General features: G+C 46.4%; 1 protein-coding gene and 1 pseudogene across 3 annotated transcripts in view; one reads left to right on the top strand and one right to left on the bottom strand.

The window, feature by feature from the left end:
* Window positions 1–777: 777 nt before the first annotated feature.
* LOC308512223 (eukaryotic translation initiation factor 1A, X-chromosomal) overlaps window positions 778–25,923 on the bottom strand; it is a 55,634-nt gene continuing 30,488 nt past the window's right edge. Inside the window, exons 5-7 of one of the 2 annotated variants that reach the window (XM_081082023.1) lie at window positions 24,143–24,224; window positions 20,199–20,290; window positions 778–1,018 (exon numbers count right to left, since the gene is read on the bottom strand). In XM_081082023.1, coding sequence (XP_080938149.1) covers window positions 1,016–1,018; window positions 20,199–20,290; window positions 24,143–24,224 — 177 coding nt within the window. In that variant the 3' untranslated portion in view covers window positions 778–1,015. Of the gene's footprint in view, window positions 1,019–15,961; window positions 17,194–20,198; window positions 20,291–24,142; window positions 24,225–25,923 lie in introns of those variants that run through there. The other variant, XM_081082022.1, reaches the window with a different exon arrangement.
* Window positions 1,327–1,846, top strand: LOC308512195 (ubiquitin-ribosomal protein eL40 fusion protein-like; annotated as a pseudogene). Its single transcript has one exon. The product of its transcript is annotated as a ubiquitin-ribosomal protein eL40 fusion protein-like (transcript).

The raw sequence follows: 25,923 nt of genomic DNA, 5'->3' as shown, positions 1-25,923 counted from the left end.
TATCAGGGGGTTCGGGTGCTGCCCTCTGTCACGCACAGAGCAGGGCCCATCAGGAGGTTGGGGCGTCGCCCTCTATCACCAACAGAGCAGGGCCGATCAGGGGGTTGGGGTTCTGCCACTCTCACACTCAGGGCAGGGCTGATGGGGAATTTATGGCTCTACCCCATCACACACAGATCAGGGCCCGTGGAGGAGGGGGGGGTTGGGGCGCCGCACCCTGTCACACTCAGAGCAGGGCCGATCAGGGGGTTGGGGTGCCACACCCTGTCACACACAAAGTCGCAGGGTGATCAGGGGGTTGGGGAGCTCCCCCCTATCAGGCACAGAGCAGGGCTGAACAGGGGGTTGGGGCGCCTTCCCCTGTCATGAACAGAGCAGGGTGCATAGGGAGGTTGTGGCCCCGTCCTGTCACACACAGAGCCGCAGGGCGATCAAGGGGTTTGGACACAGCCCCCTGTCACACTAATCCCGGTGCTGGGAGGCATATTACCCTATAGGAAAATTACTATATAGGATAGAGGCCTGGTGCATGGGTTTGTGCCGGCTGGTTTGCCCTGAAGGGTGTCCTGGATTAGGGTGGGGGTGCCCACTGGGGTGCCTGGCCAGCCTGGGTGAGGGGATGATGGCTGTTTGTAGCTGGTCACACACCCTTCAGGGTGGGGGGTCCCCACTGGGGTGCCTGGCCAGTCTGGGTGAGGGGCTGAGGGCTGTTTTCAGGTTGGCGGGTGACTGAAACTCCCAACCGCGCCTTTTTTTCTTTTTCTTTTGTTTTTTATTCTGGCCCAGCTTTAGCTTTGAGGCTTGGCTCCAGCTCTTAGTCCTCTGCTGCTGAAAGCAGGTTTCTGGCCTTTGTTTATCTTCTGTATTTGAAACAATGTTGCGATCCTTCTGGCTGAAGTCCGGCGGACTAAAGCAGGTTTCTGGGGTTTTGTTTAGCTTCTATATTTGTAACATAGTTGCTTAGAGTGCAGCTCAGAGGCCGGCAGCAGCAGGCGGGGAACGTTGGAGTCCTCTGTCACTGAAGCAAGCAAACCTCATGTTAGTTTCAACCTGCCTGGCTGCCGGCTGCCATCTTCGCTGGCGGTAAATTTGCATATCGCCCTGATTAGCCAATTGGAAGGGTAGCGGTCATACGCCAATTACCATGTTTCTCTTTTATTAGATAGGATTACCCTTCTTATGAAACCAGGAGTATATGGAAACAATATCTGTCTCTTCATACTCCTTCCTTATTAGACATGAAAGATTTAACCCATTGTATGCCATAGTGTGTGTAGACGCAAGCGGCAGACCTTCCCCCCACACCATGCGAACCTATAAAAATAAATGTTTTCCGGTCACCAAGGTGGCGAAGCAGCTTCCCCAGCAGACGCAGAGATGTAGATCGTTGTGAAGACCCTGACTGGCAGGACCATCACCCTTGAGGTTGAGCCCAGTGACATCATTGAGAATGTCAAAGTAAAATCTAAGACAAGGCGAGCATCCCGCCTGATCAGCAGCATCTGATTTTTGTGGGCAAACAGCTAGAGGATGGTTGCATTCTCTCAGACTATAATATTCAGAAAGAGTCCACCCTGCACTTTTTCTGAGGGGTGCCATCATCAAACCCTCACTCCACCAGCTCATGCCGAAGTACAACTGCAACAAGATGATCTGCCGCAAGTGTTACACCTACCTGCACCCCGATGCTGTTAACTGCTGCAAGAAGAAGTGCGGCCACACCAATAACCTGTGCCCCAGGAAGAAGGTTAAATACGGCCCCTCCACCAACTCCTTGGATCCACAGGGCAACCTTATACCTGAACCCTGTGATGCTAGGGCCTCAATACAGTTTATCTTTTGTTGACTGGAAAAAGAAATGTTTTCCCTAAATGTCAATCCTGACCAAATTTAGAATCATTTTTTTGTGAGAATTTTTAGCTGAAAATATTCAAGAACACCAAATTGTGAGTAATATATTTATTTTTATAATATTCATTGCAATTGATTTTTTAAATTAAATTTAAAATATCATGGCATGTGGGGATGGTCTCCGTTTTGGATGCATGGCAGTTAACTAGTTAGGTTCTGTTAGGTCTGAACAAATAATTGAATCAACACCCTATCCCCTTGGAACTGACCTTTAGACTTCACAACCAATATTTCCTTTTGCGAAGACCACCTTCCACTTGCTAAGACAACATTCCACTTATTAAGACCATTATCCTCCCCTCAGGACCCGCCCAGATAATTCATCCAGAAAAAGCCCGCCTAGAGTTCTTTAAAATCTCTGACTCCCAGGGCTGGGTTTTGGCACCAAATGTTAGGGTTGCCAAAGAAGGGACCCATGAGACCAAAAGGTGTAAAGAATTATGAATTTATTAGGTCACCTGGGAATCCAGATGGGCTGTGGGCCAACATGGCACCAACACCCATCTCCAGGTCCAGAAAAGCAGCAAAACCATACAAGTGATGCTGTGGCAGCCTCAGGACCAGCTTTTATGTCCCAAGTCACTCATCAGGATTGCTTCACCAACCAGTCTCTCAGGAAAATCATGCTGCTGCAATCCCTTGCTCCAACCAGGAGAAATCTATAGTGTTCCAGTCTACCACAATCAAAATCTATCCCATCATCTTGACATCCCTCCTAAGCAGGAAGTAACTATGGAAGATATGACCTCATCTCTATTCCATAAAACAAAAAGTCTGGATTGTTAGGTCTGATCAAATAAGTGAATCAATATATCTCCTTTGGGCACTGACCGTTAGGCCACTTCACAATGTACATCCCCTTTTGCTTAGACCACATTCCAATTCACTAAGACCACATTCCACTTGCTAAGACATTATCCTTCCCTTCCAGCCTTCCTAGGATCCGTACCTGCTCAAAGAATGCTCTGCCCAGAAAAATCTCACCTAAAATTCTTTAAAATCTCTGAGGCCCTGTTCCCTGATGCTGGCTCCATTTTGGGGCTCCAGATGGCCTAATCTAATCTAATAAAAGTTAAACATGCAAATTGCCCATACCTCTGCAACACACAAGCCACACCCAGAAGCCAATCAGTAGCAACTATGCATATTAACCCAACTAAGATAATGGTGGCCACAATGCTGGAGTGATTAGGAGGCTTGGGTTGCCCCTAGAAATGGAGGAAGCCAAGCTTCCCGCCTGCCCTGCAGGCCCTGAGCTCTGATCAAGGCTACAAAGTTTCAATTATAGAAGATAAATAAATCCCAGATACCTGCTTCCAGCCCGCGGCTGTGGCCAGCCTAAAAACAGCCATCAGACTCTCACCCAGGCTTGCCAGACACCCCAGTGGGGAACCCCACCCTGAAGGGCGTGTGCACATCCTGAAAACAACCATCAGCCCCTCACCCAGGCTGGACAGGCACCCCAGTGGGAACCACCACCCTGAAGGGGCTGTGGCCAGCCTGAAAACGGCCCTCAGCCCCTCACCCAGGCAGGCCACACCATCACGGGGTTAGGGACCTCACTGGGGGTCTTGGCCAGCCTGCAAACAGCCATCAGCCCCTCACCCGGGCTGGCCAGACAGCCCATTGGGGAGCCCCACCATGAAAGGGGTGTGGCCAGCCTGCAAACAGCCATCAACCCCTCACCCAGGATGACCACACTCCCATGGGGTGAGGGTACCAACTGGGGGGGCTTGACAAGCCTGCAAATAGCCATCATCCCCTCACCAAGGCTGGCAAGGCACCCCAGTGGGGACCCCCACCCTGATCCAGGACACCTTTCAGGGCAAACCAGCAGCCCCCACCCATGCACCAGGCTTCTATCCTATATAATAAAAGGGTAATATCCAAATTGACCCTAACAGCAGAACGACTGGGAATGACTAATCACTATCACACCCACTGACCACCAGGGGTAGATGCTCAATACAGGAGCTGTTCCTGGTGGTCAGTGTGCTCCCACAGGGGGAGCTCTGCTCAGCCACAAGCCAGGCTTATGGCTGCCAGCACAGTGGTGGTAGCGGAAGCCTCTCCCACTTCCTCAGCAGTGCTAAAGATGTTTGATTGCAGCTTAGGCCTGCTCCCCACTGGCAAGTGGACATCCCCCGAGAGCTCCAGGCTGCTAGGAGGATGTGACTGCAAGCTTATTCCTGATCCACAGGGGAGTGGGCCTAAAACAGCAGGTGGACAGCCCTTGAGGGGTCCCAGACTGAGGGAGGGCAAGGCCAGGCTAAGGAATCCCCCCAAGTGTACAAATTTTTGTGCACCAGGCCTCTAATAAATTCATAATTCTTTAGCCCTTTTAGCCTCTTGACCCTAACAGGTACCTGGTAATCTTTCTCACCTACGAGATAATGATATTCTCATTATCAGCTGTGATATGAAGTTGATGTTTTGTTGGGGACATACTGGTAGTCTTCTATAATATAAGCTTTAATACTTACTTTTTCTGTTTATATCCATACTAGAGACCCGGTGCACAAAAATTTGTGCACTCGGGGGGGGGGGGGGGAGTCTCAGCCTGGCCAGTGCCCTCTCACAGTCTGGGACCCCCTAGGGGATGACCACCTGATGGCTTAGGCCCGCTTCCCAGGGGATTGGGCCTATGCTGTGAGACATCCCTTTGGTAGCCTGGGAACCCTTGGGGGATGTCCACTTGCCAGTGGGGTGCAGGCTTAAGCTGCAGTCAGACAACCTTAGCGCTGCTGAGGCAGCGGGGGAGGTTTCCGCTACCACCGCAAGCTGGCAGCCATCAGCCTGGCTTGTGGCTGAGCAGAGCTCCCCCTGTGGGAGCGCATTGACCACCAGGGGGCAGCTCCTGCATTAAGCATCTGCCCCCTGGTGGTCAGTGTGTCATAGTGACCAATCATTCCCAGTCATTCTGCTGTTGGTGTCAATTTTCATATTACCCTTTTATTATACGGGATAGAAGCTTGGTGTATGGGTGGGGGCCGGCTGGTTTGCCTGAAGGGCGTCCTGGATCAAGGTACGGGTACCCCTGGGTGCCTGGCCAGCCTGGGTGAGAGGCTGATTGCTGTTTGCAGGCTGGCTAAGCCCCCCATGGGGTTCTGGCCAGCCTGTGTGAGGGGCTGAGGGCTGTTTACAGGCTGGCCACAGCCCCTTCACAGTGGGGTTCCCTCCTGGGGTTCCCAGCCAGCCAGGGTGAGGAGCTGATGGCCATTTTCAGGCTGGCCACACCCCCCAGTGACACAACCTCCCAACCTCTCGTTTTTACTTTTATTTTTTTTCAGCAGGTATCTGGGAATTATTTATCTTCTATAATTAAAACTTTGTAGCCTTGAGCGGAGCCAAGTGCTGACCAGGGCAGATGGGAAGCTTGGCTTCCTCCATCGCTGGGGGCAACCCAAGCTTCCTGCTTGCTGCAGCTCCTCGGTCACCACCATCTTTGTGAGGGAGTAGTGGTTAATTTGCATATTACTCTTTTATTAGAACTAGAGGCCTGCTGCACAAAAACTTGTGCACTCGGGGGAGGAGTCCTTCAGCCCAGCCTGTGCCCTCTCGCAGTCTGGGATCCCTCGGGAGATAACGACCTGCTGGCTTAGGCCTGCTCCCGGGTGGCAGAGGGCAGGCCCAATCCCTAGGTGCAGCCCCTGGTCGGGCTCAGAGCAGGGCCGATTGGGGAGTTGGGGCGCTGCTCCCTGTCATACACAGAGCAGGGCAGATCGGGAAGTTGCAATGCCACCCCTAGTCACACTCAGAGTAGGGCTGATTGGGGGGTTGGGGCACCGCCCCCTGTCACACTCAAGGCACGGTAGATAGGGAGGTTGCGGCACCACTCCCTGTCATGCACACAGCAGGGCTGATCAGGGGGTTGGGGCGCTGCCCCCTGCCACATCCAGAGCAGGGCACATCAGGGGGGTTGGGGCTCCGTACCCTGTCACCCACAGAGCAGGGCCGATAGGGGTTTGGGGAGCTCCCCCGTCACACACAGAGCAGGGCCAATCAGGGGGTTGAGAAGCTCCCCCTGTCACTCACAGAGTAGGGCTGATAGGAGAGTTGGGGCAACGTCCCCTGTCACACACTATGCAGGGTGGATCAGGGGGTTTGGGCGCCACTCTCTATCACCCACAGAGCAGGGCCAATCAGGGGGTTGGGGCACCGCCACTGTCACACTCAGGGCAGGGCCAATGGGGAGGTTATGGCTCTACCCCGTCACACACAAAGCAGGGCCTGTGGGGTGGGGCGCCGCATCCTGTCACACACAGAGCAGGGCCGATCAGGGGTTGGGGCGCCACACCCTGTCACACAGAGCCGCAGGGCGATCAGGGGGTTGGGGAGCACCCCCCTATCAGGCACAGAGCAGGGCTGATCAGGGGGTTGGGGCTCCTTCCCGTCACGAACAGAGCAGGGCGGATAGGGAGGTTGTGGACCCGCACCCTGTCACACACAGAGCCGCAGGGCGATCAGGGGGTTTGGACACTGCCTCCTGTCATGCTGAACCCGGTGCCGGAAGGCCTCGCGGCTCCACTGATTCCGGTGCTTGGAGGCATATTACCCTTTTACTATGTAGGATAGAGGCCTGGTGCATGGGTGGGGGCCGGCTGGTTTGCCCTGAAGGGTGTCCTGGATCAGGGTGGGGGTCCCCACTGGGGGCCTGGCCAGCCTGGATGAGGGGATGGTTGCTGTTTGCAGAGGGTCACATCCCCTTCAGGGTGGGGGTCCCCACTGGGGTTCCTGGCCAGTCTGGGTGAGGGGATGGAGGGCTGTTTTCAGGCTGGCGGGTGACTGAAGCTCCCAACGTGTCCTTTTTTTCTTTTTCTTTTTTATTCTGGGCCAGCTTTAGCTCTGAGGCTTGGCTCCAGCTCTGAGGCCTCAGCTGCTGAAAGCAGGTATCTGGTTTGTTTGTGTTCTCTAATTGTAACACTGTTGCGGTCCTGCTCACTCCAGCTCTGAGATCCCGGCTGGCTGAAAGCAGGGATCTGTGTTTGTTCTATAATTGAAACAATGTTGCGGTCCTGCTGACTGAAGCCTGGCTGGCTGAAAGCAGGTTTCTGGGGTTTTGTTTAGCTTCTGTATTTGTAACAATGTTTCTTAAACTGCAAGCTCAGAGGCCGGCAAGCCAGGCGGGGAACGTTGGAGTCCTCCGTCACTGAAGAAAGCAAGCCACCTGTTTGCTTCAAGCTGCCTGGCTGCTGGCCGCCATCTTGGTTGGCAGTTAATTTGCATATCACCCTGATTAGCCAATGGGAAGGGTAGCGGAGGTACAGCTAATTACCATGTTTCTCTACTATTAGATAGGATACTTTTACTTGATTATTAGTTAATATATTATTGTGCCTAATTTATATTATATGAATTTATTCAATTTTTTTTCTCTACAATAAAAGACTAAGCGACTGTCCGACAGTCCACTATGACGCGCAATGGCCACCAGGGTGCTGATCCTCAATGCAGGAGCTGCCAGGCTGTGGTGACTTGGCAGTGGCAGTTCTCAGGTGACACACCCTGGAACCAGAGAGGAGGAAGCCTATTTCCAAGGTAGGTCATCTGAGAACCACCTTCTCACAATTCGGACCTTGGGGGATGTCGGAGAGCCAGTTTAAGCCCTATCTCTGCAGTCCAGGCCAAGGGATCCCACCTGCTGGAGGGACCCTGCTTGCTCATCAAAGGCCCTTCGAGCCATGGCGCCACTCCAGGTGCAGCTGGCCAGGGAGTGACCGTGGAAGGTTGGCTCCAGGGCATGTCCAGCCCATCTCGCTCAGTCCCACCCTGCTAGGCACCTAATAATTAATTTCCTTTCAATATGAACAAATCCATGCACTGGGGCACTAGTAAGTATCCTACAATAAAAGCATAGTATGCAAATTGTCCCCTCACCCGGGAATTCATCTGTGAGTTCGACCAGGGGGCGGGATGGCCAGAGAAAGGGAGGGAGGCCCCAGCTGGCAGCCACTAGGGACCCTACCAGTTCACAAAATTATGTGCACTGGGCCTCTAAGATAAATAAATAAATAAATAAATAAATAAATAAATAAATAAATAAATAAATAATAGAAGCCTGATGCACAAAACTCATGCACAGAGGGGCTGGTTCCCTCAGCCCAGCCTGCACCCACTCCAATTTAGGCCCAATCCCAATCTGGGACCACTGGCTCCTAACCATTCACTTGCCTGCCTGCCTGATTGCCCCTCACTCCTCTACCTGTCTGCCTGATCACCCCCAACTGCCCTCTCCTGAAGGCCTGATCTCGTCCCCAACTGCCCTCCTCTGCCAGCCAACTTGGTTCTGATTGGTCAGTTTCTATGCCAGTCAGCTTCAAAAGCTCGGCCTCCTAGGCGGCCATTGGCTCCTTACATTCACACAGATTTGGTTCTGATTGGTCAGTTTCTATGCCAGTCGGCATCGCTGGGCCTAGCAACAGGATCTAATCAGAAAGGTGGGGCTGATCAGCAGCCCCAGCAGACGCTTGGAGAGAAATGGAGGCACAGATGTTGGCCAGGCCAGGAGAGAAAGACAGGCAAGTTCTGATCAATGGCTTCCATAGAGGCTATGGATCAGACAGTGCCTCTCTCTGCAGGCCTCTCTTTGGGCCTGATCCAAAGCCCCCTAGGCAGTCAGTGCTGGGTTGGGGCACCTGCAACGACCCCAGTCAATGCTGGGTTGCCACTGACTTCCGGTATGGTTGAGCCTTTGGTCCTTATAACCCTGGCTTTTTATTACATAGATATGTATATGAAAAAAATGTAATTTATATAAAGTTTAGTACTACCCACTGAAGTCTCAGAATGTACCTGTTAGTAAGGGAAAACTACAGTATATAACAAAAGCCATAGAAAAATGAGCAGGATTAGAATCTAATATAAAAAAGAGACAAATATAAATTTTACCAAGGATAATAATAAAAATGTTTACATTAAACTCAACCTGATTATTTAAATAAGTACAGAAAGAATAGTGATTGACTACATATACTTTTGGTGGAAACTTGTAATCAAGATACCAAGTCAATCTTCTCAGGTTTACCTGAATCAATGCATAAATAACAAAAATATGACATTAAAAAAAAATCCTTAATAACATAGTCAATATTTCCACTTGTGTCCTATTAGAAGAACAGGAGTGAGCAGGAGGCTTGGATTGCCCCTGGCGATGAAGGAAGCCAAGCTTCTGCCTTCCCTGGCTGGCACTGGGTTCCACTCAAGGCTATAAAATTTCAATTATAGAAGATAAATAAGTCCCAGATACCTGCTTCCAGCCCGCCCTGGCCTTCGCTCAAGGAGGAGCTGGAAAAAAAAAAGAAAAAAAAGGAGAGGCTGGGAGCTTGGGTCACTGGTGGGCATGGCCAGCCTGAAAACAGCCATCAGACCCTCACCCAGGTTGGCCAGGCACCCCCACTCTGAAGGGGGTGTGGCCAGCCTGAAAACAGCCCTCAGCCCCTCACACAAGCTGGCCACACCCCCGTGGGGTGAGGATCCCCACTGGGGGGCTTGGCCAGCCTGCAAACAGCCATCAGGCCCTCACCCAGGCTGGCCAGGCACCCCAAGGGGACCTCCACCCTGATCTAGGACACCCTTCAGGGCAAAACAGCTGGATCCCACCCATGCACCAGGCCTCTATCCTATATAATAAAAGGGTAATACGAAAATTGACCCTAACAGCAGAATGACTGGGAATGATTGGTTACTATGACTCACACTGACCACCAGGGGGCAGATTCTCAATGCAGGAGCTGTCCCCTGGTGGTCAGTGCATTCCCACAGGGGGAGCTCTGCTCAACCACAAGCCAGGCTGACGGCTGCTAGCACAATGGTGGTGGTGAAAACCTCTCCCACCTCCTCAGCAGTGTTAAGGATGTCCAACAGCAGCTCAGTACTGTTCCCACACTGGCAAGTGGACATCCCCCAAGGGCTCCTGGGCTGCCAGAAGGATGTCTGACTCCCAGCTTAGGCCCAATCCTCCGGGGAGCAAGCCTAAGCCAACAGGTAGACATCCTTGAGCGGTCCCAGACTGCGAGAGGGCACAGACTGGGCTGAGGGACCCCGACCCCAAGTGCACAAATTTTGTGCACCGGGCCTCTAATAAATAACTATATTGCCGTAAAAAAATAGTTTCCAGGAGGAAACCAAGATGGCGGCATAGGTTAATGCCAGAGATTGCCGCCTCGAACAACCAATCAAAAATACAACTAAAAGACAGAATGGACATCATCCAAAACCACAGGAAGGATGGCTGAGTGAAAATTCTACAACTAGGAGGAAGGAGAATATCATACTCAGACTCAGAGGAGGCGCAGTGCTTAAGTGAAATAGTAAGGTGCGGAGTGCCCGCGGAGTGGGCTGGCGGCAGAGGGCGCGGTTGTTGTTTTCAATCGGGAGGGAGTTTCAGACTCTGAGCTCCAGATCCGGGCGAGTCTCTAGGGACCGAGACTCAAACTGGAGAAGCGGGACTGTCTGGCTTCGGTCAGAACTCGAAGGCAGCTTTCTCTCCGCGGTTTGCAGCGGTTGCTGGGACTCTGTGAGGCAGAGCCCCTAGGGACGGAACTGAGAGCAGCCATTTCTGCTCTTTCCGCCTGCCCTGTAGATCCCTGGGGACCCGCCCTGCCCAAGCCCTGGGCAGAGCCATTTGCTGGATAGCCTCAGGCAAACGCTAGATTAGCACCACCCTAGAGATCCAGCACAGAAGCTCTCCCACTGCAGACACAGCTGACTCTCATAGCCAGTTAGCCTGGAGGTCAAATCACCCCCGGTATTGCTGACAACAATCAAGGCTTAACTACAACAAGACTGAGCACAAAGACCACTAGGTGGTGCACCAAGAAAAGATAACAAAATGCGGAGACAAAGAAACAGGACGCAAATGTCAGAAATGGAAGATATAGAGCTCAAAACCACACTTTTAAGGTCTCTCAAGAACTGTCTAGAAGCTGCCGATAAACTTAGTAAGGCCCGTGAAAAGACTGGTGAGACCGCCGATAAATGTAGTGAGATCCTCAAGAAATCTAATGAGACCCTTGATGTTGTGATAAAGAAACAACTAGAAATTAAGCATACACTGACTGAAATAAAGAATATTATACAGACTCCCAACAGCAGACCAGAGGAGCGCAAGAATCAAGTCAAAGATTCGAAATGCGAAGAAGCAAAAAACACCCAACCGGAAAAGCAAAATGAAAAAAGAATCCGAAAATACGAAGATAGTGTAAGGAGCCTCTGGGACAGCTTCAGGCGTACCAACATCAGACTTATAGGGGTGCCAGAAGATGAGAGAGGGCAAGATATTGAAAACCTATTTGAAGAAATAATGACAGAAAACTTCCCCCACCTGGTGAAAGAAATAGACTTCCAAGTCCAGGAAGTGCAGAGAACCCCAAACAAAAGGAATCCAAAGAGGACCACACCAAGACACACCATAATTCAAATGCCAAGAGCAAAAGACAAAGAGAGAATCTTAAAAGCTGCAAGAGAAAGAAACTAAGTTACCTACAAGGGAATACCCATACGACTGTCAGCTGATTTCTCAACAGAAACTTTGCAGGCCAGAAGGGAGTGGCAAGAAATATTCAAAGTGATGAATACCAAGAACCTACAACCAAGATTACTTTATCCAGCAAAGCTATCATTCAGAACTGAAGGTCAGATAAAGAGCTTCACAGATAAGGAAAAGCTAAAGGAGTTCAGCACCACCAAACCAGTATTATATGAAATGCTGGAAGGTATCCTTTAAGAAGAGGAAGAAGAAGAAAAAGGTAAAGATACAAATTATGAACAACAAACATGCATCTATCAACAAGTGAATCTAAGAATCAAGTGAATAAATAATCTGGTGATCATAATAGAATCAGGGACATAGAAAGGGAATGGACTGACTATTCTTGGGGGTGAAAGCGGTGTGGGAGATGTGGGAAGAGACTGGACAAAAATCGTGCACCTATGGATGAGGACAGTGGGTGGGGAGTGAGGGCGGAGGGTGGGGCGGGAACTGGGAGGAGGGGAGTTATGGGGGGGAAAAAAGAGGAACAAATGTAATAATCTGAACAATAAAGGTTTAATTAATAAAAAAAATAGTTTCCAAATTTTGGAGAAATTAAACAAGAAAAACGTATCTTTGTTTACAAAGACATATTTTACCAAATGATTATGTCACAAATAACTTGAAAAAAATTCTTAAATATGGACAAGCAAAATATTAAACCAGAATATTTTAAATAAGTCATAACAATTTATAACCAAACACCTGTTTAGTTTCATGTGATTAATCCTTGGTCTGCTTGAATTCACTTTTTTCATTAATTTTGGAAATGTTCACCTTGTTAGGTTATATTATCTTAAATGTATCAGTAATCTGTGCTTTGACAAATTTTGTTCACCGCCACTTACCCTGAGCACCAGTAGAGGAAAGGCAAAGGACAAATAGTCACGTCAGAAGAGACTGGGGTTTATTTCTGGGGAAAGAGCTGAAAGAATAGCCATTAGGATCCCTGTGATAAGTCCCTCTCCCACATCACAGACGCCATCTTTCTTGGGTGGTACACTCATCACCTTAGCATATCAGCCTAAGGAAGTCGTCGGCAAACTCATTAGTCAACAGAGCCAAATATCAACAGTACAATAATTGAAATTTCTTTTGAGAGCCAAATTTTTTAAACTTAAACTATATAGGTAGGTACATTGTTATTAACTTAATTAGGGTACTCCTAAGCTGGCCTTTGCTAAAAACATTCTCAATCTGATTGAGGTACGTTCACTGAGGTCAACCCCTTCCAACTCTCCTATCCACACTCGTCTTGTAGCCAGTCTCACTCAACTCACGCATGAATCGCGCATGCCTCCCATGGCCCACCTGCGCTGCATCTCCCATTGCCTCACCAAACGACACACCCACTTCTTCTAAGGACACTTCTTCAAAATACTCGCCCAGGCCAAAAACTGACTTCTGTGCATGAGCCACAAAGTTTCAATAGCACTGTATGTGTATGCCTGCACGTGGTATTTTTTAGAGGAGCCACACTCAAGGGGCCAAAGAGCCCCATGTGGCTCGTGAGCCGCGGTTTGCCGACCACTGGCCTAGGGTAAAGCAATAGCTCTACCTCTGGATTCTCTCACCCAACTCTATGGAGCTTAAAGCCTGCTGAGGAGTAGTTTTCCTTATTTACAGATTCACTTCCCATGGTTTCAGTTACCAGCAGTAGACCAAGATCCAAAATGGTTAAATAAATATATCATAAACACTTTATACTTTACAGCCTGGGTCCAGATACAGAGCTCTGGACAAACTCAGTGGCTGCCAGTGAGTGAGCTGTATGGCTTTGGGGCAGGGACTATTTGCCCCACATTTCCTTGAATCTCACCAGCAACACCACCCTTGAATGAGAGATCTGATAGCCCCACCATCCTGACTACAGGCCCCATCATATTGAGCTCTGACTCCCAACCAGTGCAGAACTTCCCTTCACATAGCCAAATCTTGGGCTATTTGGTCCTGATAATCCTGCTGACCTCACCCTGACAATTTTCTGAGACCCTGTCCCACCATAAAGGTGTGCAAGCACCTAGCAGATGGCAGCTAGACCTGATGTACCCAAAGACATTTAATTAGTAGCCTCACCCAGCACTGTCGTTCAGCTTGAACATGTATCAATCTGAACACCACTTGCACCTATCTGGTGACACACTGAGAACCTACCGTATGCAACTCAAGTACAACAAAGGCTCTTTCAGTGACTAAGCCGAATAGGCAGCCTGAAGGTGGAGACTGATGGAGGCAGATCTCAGGGTGCCTTGGGCCTTTTGCTGATCAGCCCCCAGGCTCAGTGCAGGGGGAAGACAACTTTCATGTGCAATTTTGTCCTTCCACACACACCCACCAGAGGCAGCCACAGGTTGTGGATCGCTTTGTAGCTCTGAACAGGTTGGAACAGATTGTTCAGGGCCAGTCACAGGCCCTGCAACAGAGTCCCTCCCAAAAGGCCTCAGAAAAGATGAACCAAGAAGCCAGCTTCAGACATCACAGAAGGATCAAAGTAGCTTCACAAGCTGCATATCCAGAGAGATTTTGGTAGGCACAAAGCTCCATTGCAGCAAAATCTGCTTCATGTGGTATGCACCTCTGCAGCAGCTTGTACACAATCAGACTCTCCACACACATGGCATGAAACCGTATGAATATGTAATCATCTTTGTATTTGTTTTGTATATATGTAATTATATAAAGATGTAGTCTTCTTTATATATTAGAGGCCTGGTGCAAGACATTAATGCATGGGGGGTGGAGGGGAAAGAGGCAGGACAGGGAGATCCTCAGCCCAGCTCACACCCTCTCGCAGTCCAGGAGCCCTTGGGGGATGTCCAAGTGCTGTGGAGGCAGGAGGCTCCCACCACCGCAGCTGCACTCAGCAAACATGAGTCTGGCTTTGGGCTGGGTGGCGATTCTCTTGTGGGAGCGCACTGACCACCAGGGGGATGACCCTGCGTTAAGCATCTGCTCCTGGTGTTCAGTGCGTGTCATAGCAACCGGTCATTCTGCCATTTTGTCAATTTGCATATTAGCCTTTTATTACATAGGATGTAATTAAAACCAGATAAAGACATTCCCCTTAATTTTCTCTGCTGAAAAAAACACTCTAAAAAAAACTGATGTTTCTTAAACCACTTAACAAACCTTTTTTTCTATTCCAATTGTGTAAGATTTAATTGTGGTTCCTATTTAGCCTCTCCTTAATTTCATTTTACTACAACTTTCAAAATGAACAAAATATTAAAAAGGAAGGACATAATATAAATTCCTAATAACATATACACAAAAAATTGGTTCACACAATAAAATAAACCAGTAACACAAAGGCCAAAATATACCCAATGGACATTTTATTATATTTCTTAGCTGTGATCCCATCCTTTTCCTTATACCAGTTTATTATACAACTAGAGGCCCGGTGCAAAAAAATTTGTGACCTCGGGGGGGAAAGGGGGTCCCTCAGCCCGGCCTGTGCCCTCTCGCAGTCTGGGACCCCTCGGGAGATAACGCCCTGCTGGCTTAGGTCTGCTCCCAGGTGGCAGAGGGCAGGCCCAATCCCTAGGTGCAGCCCCTGGTTGGGCTCAGACCAGGGAGTTGGGGCCCGCCCCCTGACATACACAGAGTAGGGCGGATCGGGAGGTTGTGATGTCACCCTCAGTCATGCTCAGGGTAGGGCCGTTTGGGGGGTTGGGGCACCGTCCCCTGTCACACTCAAGGCAGGGTCGATGGGAAGGTTGTGGCGCCACCCCGTCACGCAAAAAGCAGGGCCCATCAGAGGGTTGGGAGCTCCCCCATCATGCACAGAGCAGGGCAGATCAGGGGGCTGGGGCGCCGCCCTCTATCACCCACAGAGCAGGGACGATCAGGGGGTTGGGGCGCCGCCATTGTCACACTCAGGGCAGGTCCGATGGGGAGATTATGGCTCTACCCCGTCACACACAGAGTAGGGCCCATGGGGAGGGGGATTGGGGCGCCGCACCCTGTCACACACAGAGCAGGGCCGATCAAGGGGTTGGGGTGCCGCACCCTGTCACACACAGAGCTGCAGGGCGATCAGGGGGTTGGGCGCCTTCCCCTGTCAGGAACAGAGCAGGGCGGATAGGGAGGTTGTGGCCCCGCCCCCTGTCACACACAGAGCCGCAGGGTGATCAGGGGGTTTGGGCGCTGCCCCCTGTCACACTGATCCCAGTGCCGGGAGGCCTCTCAGCTCTGCTGATCCCGGTGCTGGGAGGCCTCGCGGCACTGCTGATCCCAGTGCTGGGAGGCATATTACCCTTTTAATATATAGGATAGAGGCCTGGTGTACGGGTGGGGGCCAGCTGGTTTGCCCTGAAGGGTGTCCTGGATCAGGGTGGGGTCCCCACTGGGGTGCCTGGCCAGCCTGGATAAGGGGATGATGGCTGTTTGCAGCTGGTCACACACCCTTCAGGGTGGGGGTCCCCACTGGGGTGCCTGACCAGTCTGGGTGAGGGGCTGAGGGCTGTTTTCAGGGTGGCGGGTGACTGAATCTCCCAACTGCTCCTTTTTTTCTTTTTTAATTCTGGGCCAGCTTTAGCTATGAGGCTCCAGCTCTGAGGCCTCCGCTCCTGAAAGCAGGTATCTGGTTTGTTTCAGTTCTATAATCGAAACTCTATCAACTCCAGCTCTGAGTTCCCGGCAGGCTGAAAGCAGGTTTCTGGGGTTTTGTTTAGCTTCTATATTTGTAACAATGTTTCAAACTGCAAGCTCAGAGGCCGGCAGCAGCAGGCGGGGAACGTTGGAGTCCTCCGTCACTGAAGCAAGCAAGCCTCATGTTAGCTTCAAGCTGCCTGGCTGCCGCCCACAATCTTGGCTGGCAGTTAATTTGCATATCTCACTGATTAGCCAATGTGAAGGGTAGCGGACATACACCAATTACCATGTTTCTCTTTTATTAGATAGGATTAATTTTTCACTTATACATTGTAATTTAATTGTTCACAAAGCCCAAAACTATAGGTAACAAACGCATGAGTTTTGAAAATAAAATGACAAATTTAAAAACTTTTTGGTATAGTACACACTATTCTCCTTATTTGGCCATTAAAAGTTGTCTTTTTAAAGAAATTTGTACACATTAAGTAAAAAACACTTTTGACTAGTATATCAGTACTTCCAATTTTTAGTTACTATCTAGCATTGAATTTTTGCAAATACCCATTGTATAAATTAAAAATTGCTACTCAAGGCCATATTCTAAAATAAGGAGTTTATAAATGCTAGTTATTTATGACAGCATGAAATGATGAAAAGAATGTTATTAGTTTGAAAATACAGTACCCAGTTACAGAAATATTAAAAAATAGCCCCTTTTCTTAACTTCAAATGTAGACTTCTATCTTCCTCAAATTTTTAACAGAAATTAAAGAGAATATCTAGGTAACATACAGAAAGACTGAAAAAAAAATTACTTGGGACTAGGACTTATCACTGACCTAAAGATAAAGCAATTTAGTCAAAACATCCATTAACTGGAAAACATTTACTTTATTCATTCTCTCTCTCTTCCCCCCTCTCCTTTCTATGTTTTAACAGCAGATCTTGTGATCTTTTATCCGTAAGTTCCATTACATCAAAAGAATAAAGTGTTAACACCTCATTTAAAGATAATAAATACTTTAAAACAATGAAAACAAATCAGTGTGCGTTAGCAAACTGCAATTATCCTGAAGTTTTAGTCTTCTTGACATGTGATGGCCAAAATCCAAACTATGGAACAAATACTCTGAAACTTTAAGTTCAATTTAGATCTGTAAGTAAAAAGAACATCAGATTCATGTTAAAATAATTCTTATAATAAAACGGTCTACTGACTAAGAACCTTAGATAATCTAGAACAGTGGTTCCCAACCATTTTTGGCCATGCCCCACCTAAGCATCTCTAAAATCCTGATGGCCCCCCCCTTGCCCCCCCACCCCACGTGACATATAATTCTTATTATTCAAAAAGTGAACTATTCATGTGCAGGAAGCCTAAAAGGTCATTAACTTGGTCTAAACAAGCTTCCAAAGAACATAGTATCCATGAAAGAGAAAAATAAAAGAACGAAGGAAAGTTGAAGTACTAGGGCAGAAATCACTAATGGTTTAAAAAATAATAATATGAATACGAAAAATAGCAAATAAAGTTTCAAAACATAGAGAATTGAAATGCATAAATGTCACAATATCTACACTAATAAATGACAAACATGCAAATTGGTGTCACTCCGCTATGCCCACCAGCCAATCAGAACAACTATGCAAATTAACCCAACAAAGATGGTGGTTAATTTGCATATGCAGGCTCAGAGTGAAGACTGAAGACTGAAGAGGCTTCACAGCGGAGAAGCCAAGCCTCGCTGTGGCCGCAGTGGACAATCCAAGCCTCGCTGTGGCCAGAGGGGAGAAGCCAAGCCTCACTGAGGCTGAACCAAAGGCCTGGGTCCCGGGTGCCAGAGGAAAACCAGTGCCAGCAGCCAGGGAGAGAAAGGCCTATTGCATGAATCTCTTCATGTAACAGGCCTCTAGTATATTTATATACTGTATATGAGGCCACTAGAACCATAGAAATGCAAAAATTTCACTGTTAATAACTCATTCTCGAATTACCCTCTCTCAAAAATCAAACTGGCCTTGGCCAGGGAGCTCAGTTGCTTAGAGCATCATCCCGGGATGCCAAGGTGTGGGTTCAATCCCTGGTCAGGGCACATACAAGAAGCAATCAATGACTTCATGGAACAATAAATCTGTTTCTCTCTCTCAAATCAATAAAATATATTTTTTAAAAAAATTGAACTGCCCCCTGTGGGGCATGTGCCCCACATTGGGAACTATTGATCTAGAAAATAAATCCATTTAAAAGGAAATCTGTATACCAAATTTTTCTCAATTACCATCTGTTGGAAAATATTACATTGTTTAGCATCTCCTTCCTCTTTTTTCTTTACTTTTTATTGTTTATGTTATTACAGATGTCCCCATTTTCCCCTTCCCAACTTTTAAAATTTTTTTCACTGATTTTTAGAGAGAGGAATGGAGAGGTAGAAAAAGAGAGAAACATTGATGTGAGAAAGAAAAATAGATTAGCTGCCTCCTGTACACACCCTATTGGGGATCAAACCCACAACCCAGGCATGTGCCTGACCTGGAATGGAACCAGCAATCTTTTGGTGCCCAGATGACACCCACACCAGCTAGCTCCCCTGCCCCTTTTGTGTAGTGTCTAGAGACATTGTATGTTGAGAGTTGGAACAAACAGAAGGAATATAGTATGCTTAAAAATGAGGTGGTAGTATAGCTTACACTTTAATCAGGCTTAGGTTTTTTAATACCTCAGTACTAAAGCTATAGTTTAAAAACCAGAAATCTAAACAAAATAATAAAGACAGAGGGCATGGGGATTTGGAGGGCTGAAAGAAATTAGCCTAAGAACATATATGTATATATTCATAGCCCATGGATACAGATAATAATGTGGTGAAGGCCTGCAGAATGGGGGCTTTAAGGAGGAGGCAAAGAGGTGAAAGAGGGAAATCTGTAATAGTGTCAACAATATTTTTTTTCTTTTTGTTAATCCTTACCCATGCATATTATTTCCACTGACCTTTTTTTCTCTCTCTCTCTTTTAGAGTAAATGGAGAGGATGAGCAAAGGAAAGAGAAAGAGAAACCATTGATTGGTTGCCTCCCGTACACACCCTCACCCAGGCTGGGATTGAACCCACAATTTTCTGGTGCTTAGGCTGATGCCCTAACCACTGAGTCAAGCCAGCCAGAGCAGTGTCAACAATTTAAAAAAACACACAAAAAACATAGCACCATTATTTAAAATTAAATTTGCAATATTCTTCAAAGTAAGTCAATAAATATAATGAGTGTTTAAATACTTAGATGGAATTTTAGAAAATGTAGCACAAAGGTTATGCAGCAAAATTAACAGAGCTTTTCAAAGATTCAATGCCTTGGGAAAAATGTAAGTTGGGCACCACAAGTGATTGGGAGTCACTGATCTAGAACAGGGATCTCCAGATTTCTCAATCACCAACATCTTTATTAATAATATTTTCAGACATGCAGGAGTTAAAAGAACTTAAAATTCAAGAGAATACCATATCCCCACCACCAAGGGTATACAGTTTAAATACTTCTACACATGATCATTCACATCTATCCCTCTTTTCATCTATCAATATTTATTACATTAGTTCCTAATGTTATGTACATTTTAAAGCATATTCAGAAATAGGACATGGAAAGGATGGGAAAATTTTCACATATAAACACATACATACTGCAAACCAAAAATTTGGCCAATAAGCGTAGTGTAATTTCAATACATACTTTGATCAAAGAGGCCTCTATTTTAACAAGATTTTTAAAATATATTACAATTTCAATGCTTCAGCAAATGGATTCAAACAATATTCTTCTTTTAACATTTCATTTAAGAAAAAACATTCTCAAAATCATTTGCTATATTTCTTAATAGCTATCTCTGTAGATACTCTTAACCGAGTTATCATTACGGATTACCCACTGTCAAAACTGATCATTTTAGAAAGAAATGTTTCAAAGTATTATAAAGTTTCTTGAATAAACAGTTAAACTAGTTGGTTTCTGAATATTAATGAATATTCAGATTCATGAATAAGCTTTCAAATCACTGAATTTAAGTGTTCAACATTCTTCGATTAAAGTAAGTTAGGGAAAACATCTGGTTTCCTTATACATTAATAAAACAAACAAAACCCCCACAGGATTTATCTACTACTTACATCATCAATGTCTTCATCATCATCTCCAATGTCATCAAACTGAATTTCATCATCATCTCCAGGACCAAATGTATCTGTTTCATTGATTTTAGCTAAAGATATGATAATAAATATATATCAAGATGTTATCAGATCTGATACAAAATATCAAACTGTAGAAGATGACTCTTACAAGTGCTACTACAATACAAATGTTTCATTACAAAAAACAAATTATCTTCCTAACTTCAGAGAATTCATCACAGAGCAAATTCACAACAACACTCCCAGAGGGTTCACTAACTATCATGAAGAGTATATGTACTATAGTTTTATTTTGTTCAGAAAGGTATTATAAGAAAGGCAGGCAAGTTCTAATCACACTAACATAGCTCTTGCACTTCCCAATTTGCCTCAAAATGTAATTGAAAACATGATAACTTCCTCTGCACATGTAAAGTTTTCCTAACTAAGAATAACTCATTCACCAAAGACTTATTAGAAAGACTTAACCAAATCAATTAAAAAGACTTGGGCAAATTATGCTTATCCCCTTAGCCAGCAATTTTCAACCAATTACTAAAATGCTGCAGTATATCAAAAAATGTTATGTATTTTTTCCCAATCTGATAAAAAAAAAAAAGGTGTAATTTTTATTCATTTATACTGGACAGTATTGTGTTAGCTGTTGTCATTTTTAAATTTGACAATCTGGTGGAAAACAGGTCAGTACCCTGAGTAAATACTCAGGTAGATACTGTATGTTTTAAAAATTACTGGGACAATAGTTGAAAATTGCTGCTCTAAGCAATATACCTGAAAGAGGAAGTACTGGTCTGATATATATTTTTATAAATACATTTTATTGATTTTTTACAGAGAGGAAGAAAGAGGGATAGAGAGTTAGAAACATCGATGAGAGAGAAATATCAATCAGCTGCCTCCTGCACACCTCCTACTGGGGAAGTGCCCGCAACCAAGGTACATGCCCTTGACCAGAATCGAACCCGGGACCCTACAGTCTGCAGGTTGACGCTCCATCCACTGAGCAAAAGGGTTAGGGCTGGTCCGATATTTTAAATACAAATAATTTTATGAAAATTTTAATGCTTATTTATGTAAAGATTTTATATTTTCATTACTAAATGCAATGAAGTAAAACAAGTAAATAAAATAGCTGCCAAGTGAAAAATGTGACTGTGGAAATAGTACACTTACTCTTAAGGAACTTACTTTAAATTTTTAAGTGAAATCTACACTAATAAAAGAGAAACATGCAAATTGGTGTCACTCCGCTACCATTCCCATTGGCTAATCAGGGCAATATGCAAATTAACTGCCAGCCAAGATGGTGGCTGGCAGCCAGGCAGCTTGAAGCGAACATGAGGCTTCCTTGCTTCAGTGACGGAGGACTCCAACGTTCCCCGCCGGCCACTGCCAGCCTCTGAGCTTGCAGTTTGAAACATTATTACAAATGTAGAAGCTAAACAAAACCCCAGAAACCTGCTATCAGCCAGCTGGGATCTCAGAGCTGGAGTTGAAACAGTGTTTTGATTATAGAAACCAAACAAACCCGATCCCTGCTTTCAGCAGCCAAGGCCAAAGAGCCGGAGCCAAGCCTCAGAATTAAAGCTGGCCCAGAATAAAAAAAAAAAAAAAAAAAAAAAAAAAAAAAAAAAAAAAAGGAGCCGTTGGGAGCTTCAGTCACCCGCCAGCCTGAAAACAGCCCTCAGCCCCTCACCCAGACTGGCCAGGCACCCCAGTGGGGACCCCCACCCTGAAGGGTGTGTGACCAGCTGCAAAGAGCCATCATCCCCTACCCAGGCTGGCCAGGCACCCCAGTGGGGACCCCCACCCTGATCCAGGACACCCTTCAGGGCAAACCAGCTGGCCCCCACCCATGCACCAGGCCTCTATCCTATATATTAAAAGGGTAATATGCCTCCCAGCACCGGGATCAGCGGAGCCGCAAGGCTTCCCGGCACCGGGATCAGTGTGACAGGGGGCAGCGCCCAAATCCCGATTGCCCTGCAGCTCTGTGTGTGACAGGGGGCGGGGCCACAACCTCCCTATCCACCGTGCTCTGTTCGTGACAGGGGAAGGCGCCCTAACATCCCGACCAGCTCTGCTCTATGCCTGATAGCGGGGGCTCCCCAACCCCGATCGCCCTGTGGCTGTGTGTGTGACAGGGTGTGGCGTGCCCCCCCCCCCCACCGGCCATGCTCTGTGTGTGACAGGGGGCGGTGCCTCAACTCCCCTATCGGCCCTACTCTGTGAGTGACAGGGGGGAGCTCCCCAACCCCCTGATGGGTCCTGCTCTGTGCGTTACAGGGGGGAGCTCCCCAACTCCCTGATCGACCCTGCTCTGGGCGTGACAGGGTACGGAGCCCCAACCCCCCTGATGGGCCCTGCTCTGTGTGTGACAGGGTGCAGCGCCCTAACCCTGATTAGCCCTGCTCTGTGCGTGACGGGGGGTGGCGCCGCAACCTCCCCATCGACCCTGCCTTGAGTGTGACAGGGGGCGGTGCCCCAACCCCCCAATCGACCCTACCCTGAGCGTCCCTGAGGGTGGCATCGCAACCTCCCGATCCGCCCTGCTCTGTTCATGACAGGGGGCGGCGCCCCAACTCCCCAGTCGGCCCTGGTCTGAGCCCGACCAGGGGCTGCACCTAGGGATTGGGCCTGCCCTCTGCCACCTGGGAGCAGGCCTAAGCCAGCAGGGCGTTATCTCCCGAGGGGTCCCAGACTGCGAGAGAACACAGGCCGGGCTGAGGGACCCCCCTCTCCCCCGGGAGTGCACAAACTTTTGTGCACCGGGCCTCTAGTTAAGTATAAAAAGAAATAGCTCTGGCCAGCATGGCTCTTCTCATATACCAAAAGGGTGCGGGTGTTATCCCCATTCAGGATACGTATGAAAAGCAACCAATCAATGTTCTCTCACACTGATATCTATCTCTCTATCTCTCTCTTTCCCCCACTCCTCCTTCCTCCCATCCTCTGCCCTACCACTTCCTCTCCATCTCTCTAAAATCAATAAGCATATTTTTGGGTCAGGATTAAAAAAAAATGAAAAGATGTATCTGTTAAAAAGTGCACACAACCCTGGCCAGTATGGCTCAGTTGATTGCACCACATAAACTGAAGGGTTGCAGGTTTGATTACCGATTGGGGCACATACCCAGGTTGGGTGGTCAATCCTTGGTTACAGCACATACTGGAGGCAGCTGATAAATGTGTTTCTCTCTCATCAATATTTCTCTCTCTCTCTCTCTCTCTCTCTCTCTCTCTCTCTCTCTCTCTCTCTCTTCCCCCACCTTTTAAACCGATGAACATATCCTTGGGTGAGGATTATTTTTTTTTCATTAAAAAACAAAAACATATGAAATAATATGCTAAGATATACTGACCACTGTTTTCTATAAATCCAATACCAGTATCATAATTGTACTGATATACTTGAAAACTGATAAATCTCTTTTGAGAACTCTTACAAACACTAAACAAAATGTACTTTCTTAACAGAAGTTATACATAGCCCGGCCAGAGTGGCTCAGTGTTGATCTATGGACCAGGCAATCATGGTTCAATTCCCAATGAGGGCACATGCCCAGAGCATGCAGGAGGCAGCCGATTAATGATTCTCTTTCATCATTGATGTTTCTATCTCTCTCTCCCTCTCCCTTCCTCTCTAAAATCACCAAAAATATATTTCTATAAAAATAAATTATACACAAGCTCAGAGCTTAAAACGTTTTAAACTCCCTATCAAAACAACATTTACTAGAAACAGAATTTTATTACTAATGTATAAATATTATGTATAGATAGGCATACTTGAAACTAATTTGTGTTAATTACATACATGAAAAATACGTAGAAACGACAGAATTCTATCAAAACTGCTTCACTAAAATACAAACGGACTAACAATACCATAATACAGGAAAACATAACTTTGACATTACCATGTTCTGGAAGCTCGCCATATGCCTTCAGACTTCTAGCTTCATCTGCATTGTACTTTAAAATTACATCAGCTTTGTTATCCTTCGAGATAAACAAATAGCTTTTAAAACTGGCTTTGCCAAAATACCATCAATTGTTTCATAAATTACTTTCAAATTAAACACATTAAGGAAAACCTCACTTAACTGTTGTTACAAACTCTCTAAATTCCTAAAATATCCTTGGATTTAATTACAATGGAATCATTTTTCATAAATGACTAAAAAATGATTAACAAATAGCCTAGAAAAGCTGCTTATATAATTCATTTTAATAACAGAGGAAAAGGGGTGGGGGAGAAAAATAGGAAAAATAAAGTGGCAGTGTGACAGCTTCCCTACCACACTGATTACTTACTTGGTTTTTAAAAAGGTAGTTACATCTCCTAAAGACTAATAGACCTGAGGTGAAGTCCAAAAATCTGTATTTAAAATGTTCTTTTTTGGCATTTCCATTGCAAATGCCCTTAAAAATATGTCCTAAAATGTTCACATTTGGCCACTTTTTAAAATCTGAGTCATTTAGAGAGGAAAAGCAGTGTTTGAAGAATTCTTACAATAAGCTGCCCCCTAAAAAACTCAAAGGAAACTAGTCACAGTGACACAACTGCAGTGTAATATAAAGCAACACTTCTCAACATTTTGTATGCATACAAAATACAGAGGGATTGTATTAAAATTAAAATTCTGGCTCAGTAAGTAAGACTGAGCTAAAAAATTACATTTCTAACATGCTATCAGATGATGATGGTGCTAATCTAATCTCTGGGTCACTCTTTGGAACAAGGGAATAGAATGTCTGCAGCAAGGAAATAGACTCATTCATGAAAGATTAAGTGATGAGCTGGTATTTCAGAAAACCAACACACAGTAAAGTAAGTCAGAGACAGATGCCGTATCATTTCACTTAAGAGGGAGATCTAGAGAAGAGAATAAACAAAGAAACAAAACTGAAATAGACTCAGACACAGAGAGCAAATTGGTGGTTGCTGAGGGCAGGGGTTTGGGGGCGGGGTGAAGCAATTAAGAAGTACAAACTCATAGGTACAAAATAGTAACGAGGATGTAAATGTAAATTAAGCACAGAAACACAGTCAATATGCAATTAACTATATATGGAGCCAGGTGGGGTATAGGAAATATCAAGGGGAACATTATGTAAATATAAGACTGTTCAACCATTAAGCTCTACATTTAAAACCAATACAAAATAAAATCGAAAGAAAAGGATGAATGGAGAAAACCCAATACAAAAAGCAGCTGTGTTTCTATACACTAGCAATGAGCTATCTCAACAAGGAATCAAGGAAATAATAGCATCAAAATTACAAATAATCTTCAAAACAATCTTCATTCAGAATTGCCTGAAATGGAGCTGAAGGAAGGTCCTACAACTAGAGAATTACTGAATTACAGAAGATGCCACATAGAGACTTGTGGGCAGAGACCACCCACAGGTAGCAAATAAATATTGGGAGGATACCTGGGCTGCAGAGGTCCCCCTTGAGAAGCAAGGAATGTCAGCTCCATGCCAAGCCCCCCAGCCCAGGGATCCAGTGCTATCAGGAGTCCCCATATCTTCTGGCTGTAAAAACCAGTGGGGATTTTGACTGAGTGACATGGAAGCTACTGGCTTCCCAGGCAGTTCCTCTTAAAAATACCACACACAGACTTACTGGGACTTGCTCGCTCTGAGCTCCACTGCTGGGACAGCAGTTTGAAAGAGACATATGGGGAGGAAC

This window comes from Myotis nattereri (genome assembly GCF_964212035.1).
Source record: "Myotis nattereri genome assembly, chromosome: Y".
NCBI lineage: Eukaryota > Metazoa > Chordata > Mammalia > Chiroptera > Vespertilionidae > Myotis > Myotis nattereri.
The sequence above is the reverse complement of the archived record's forward strand: the minus strand, read 5'-3'. Positions and strand labels throughout refer to the sequence as shown.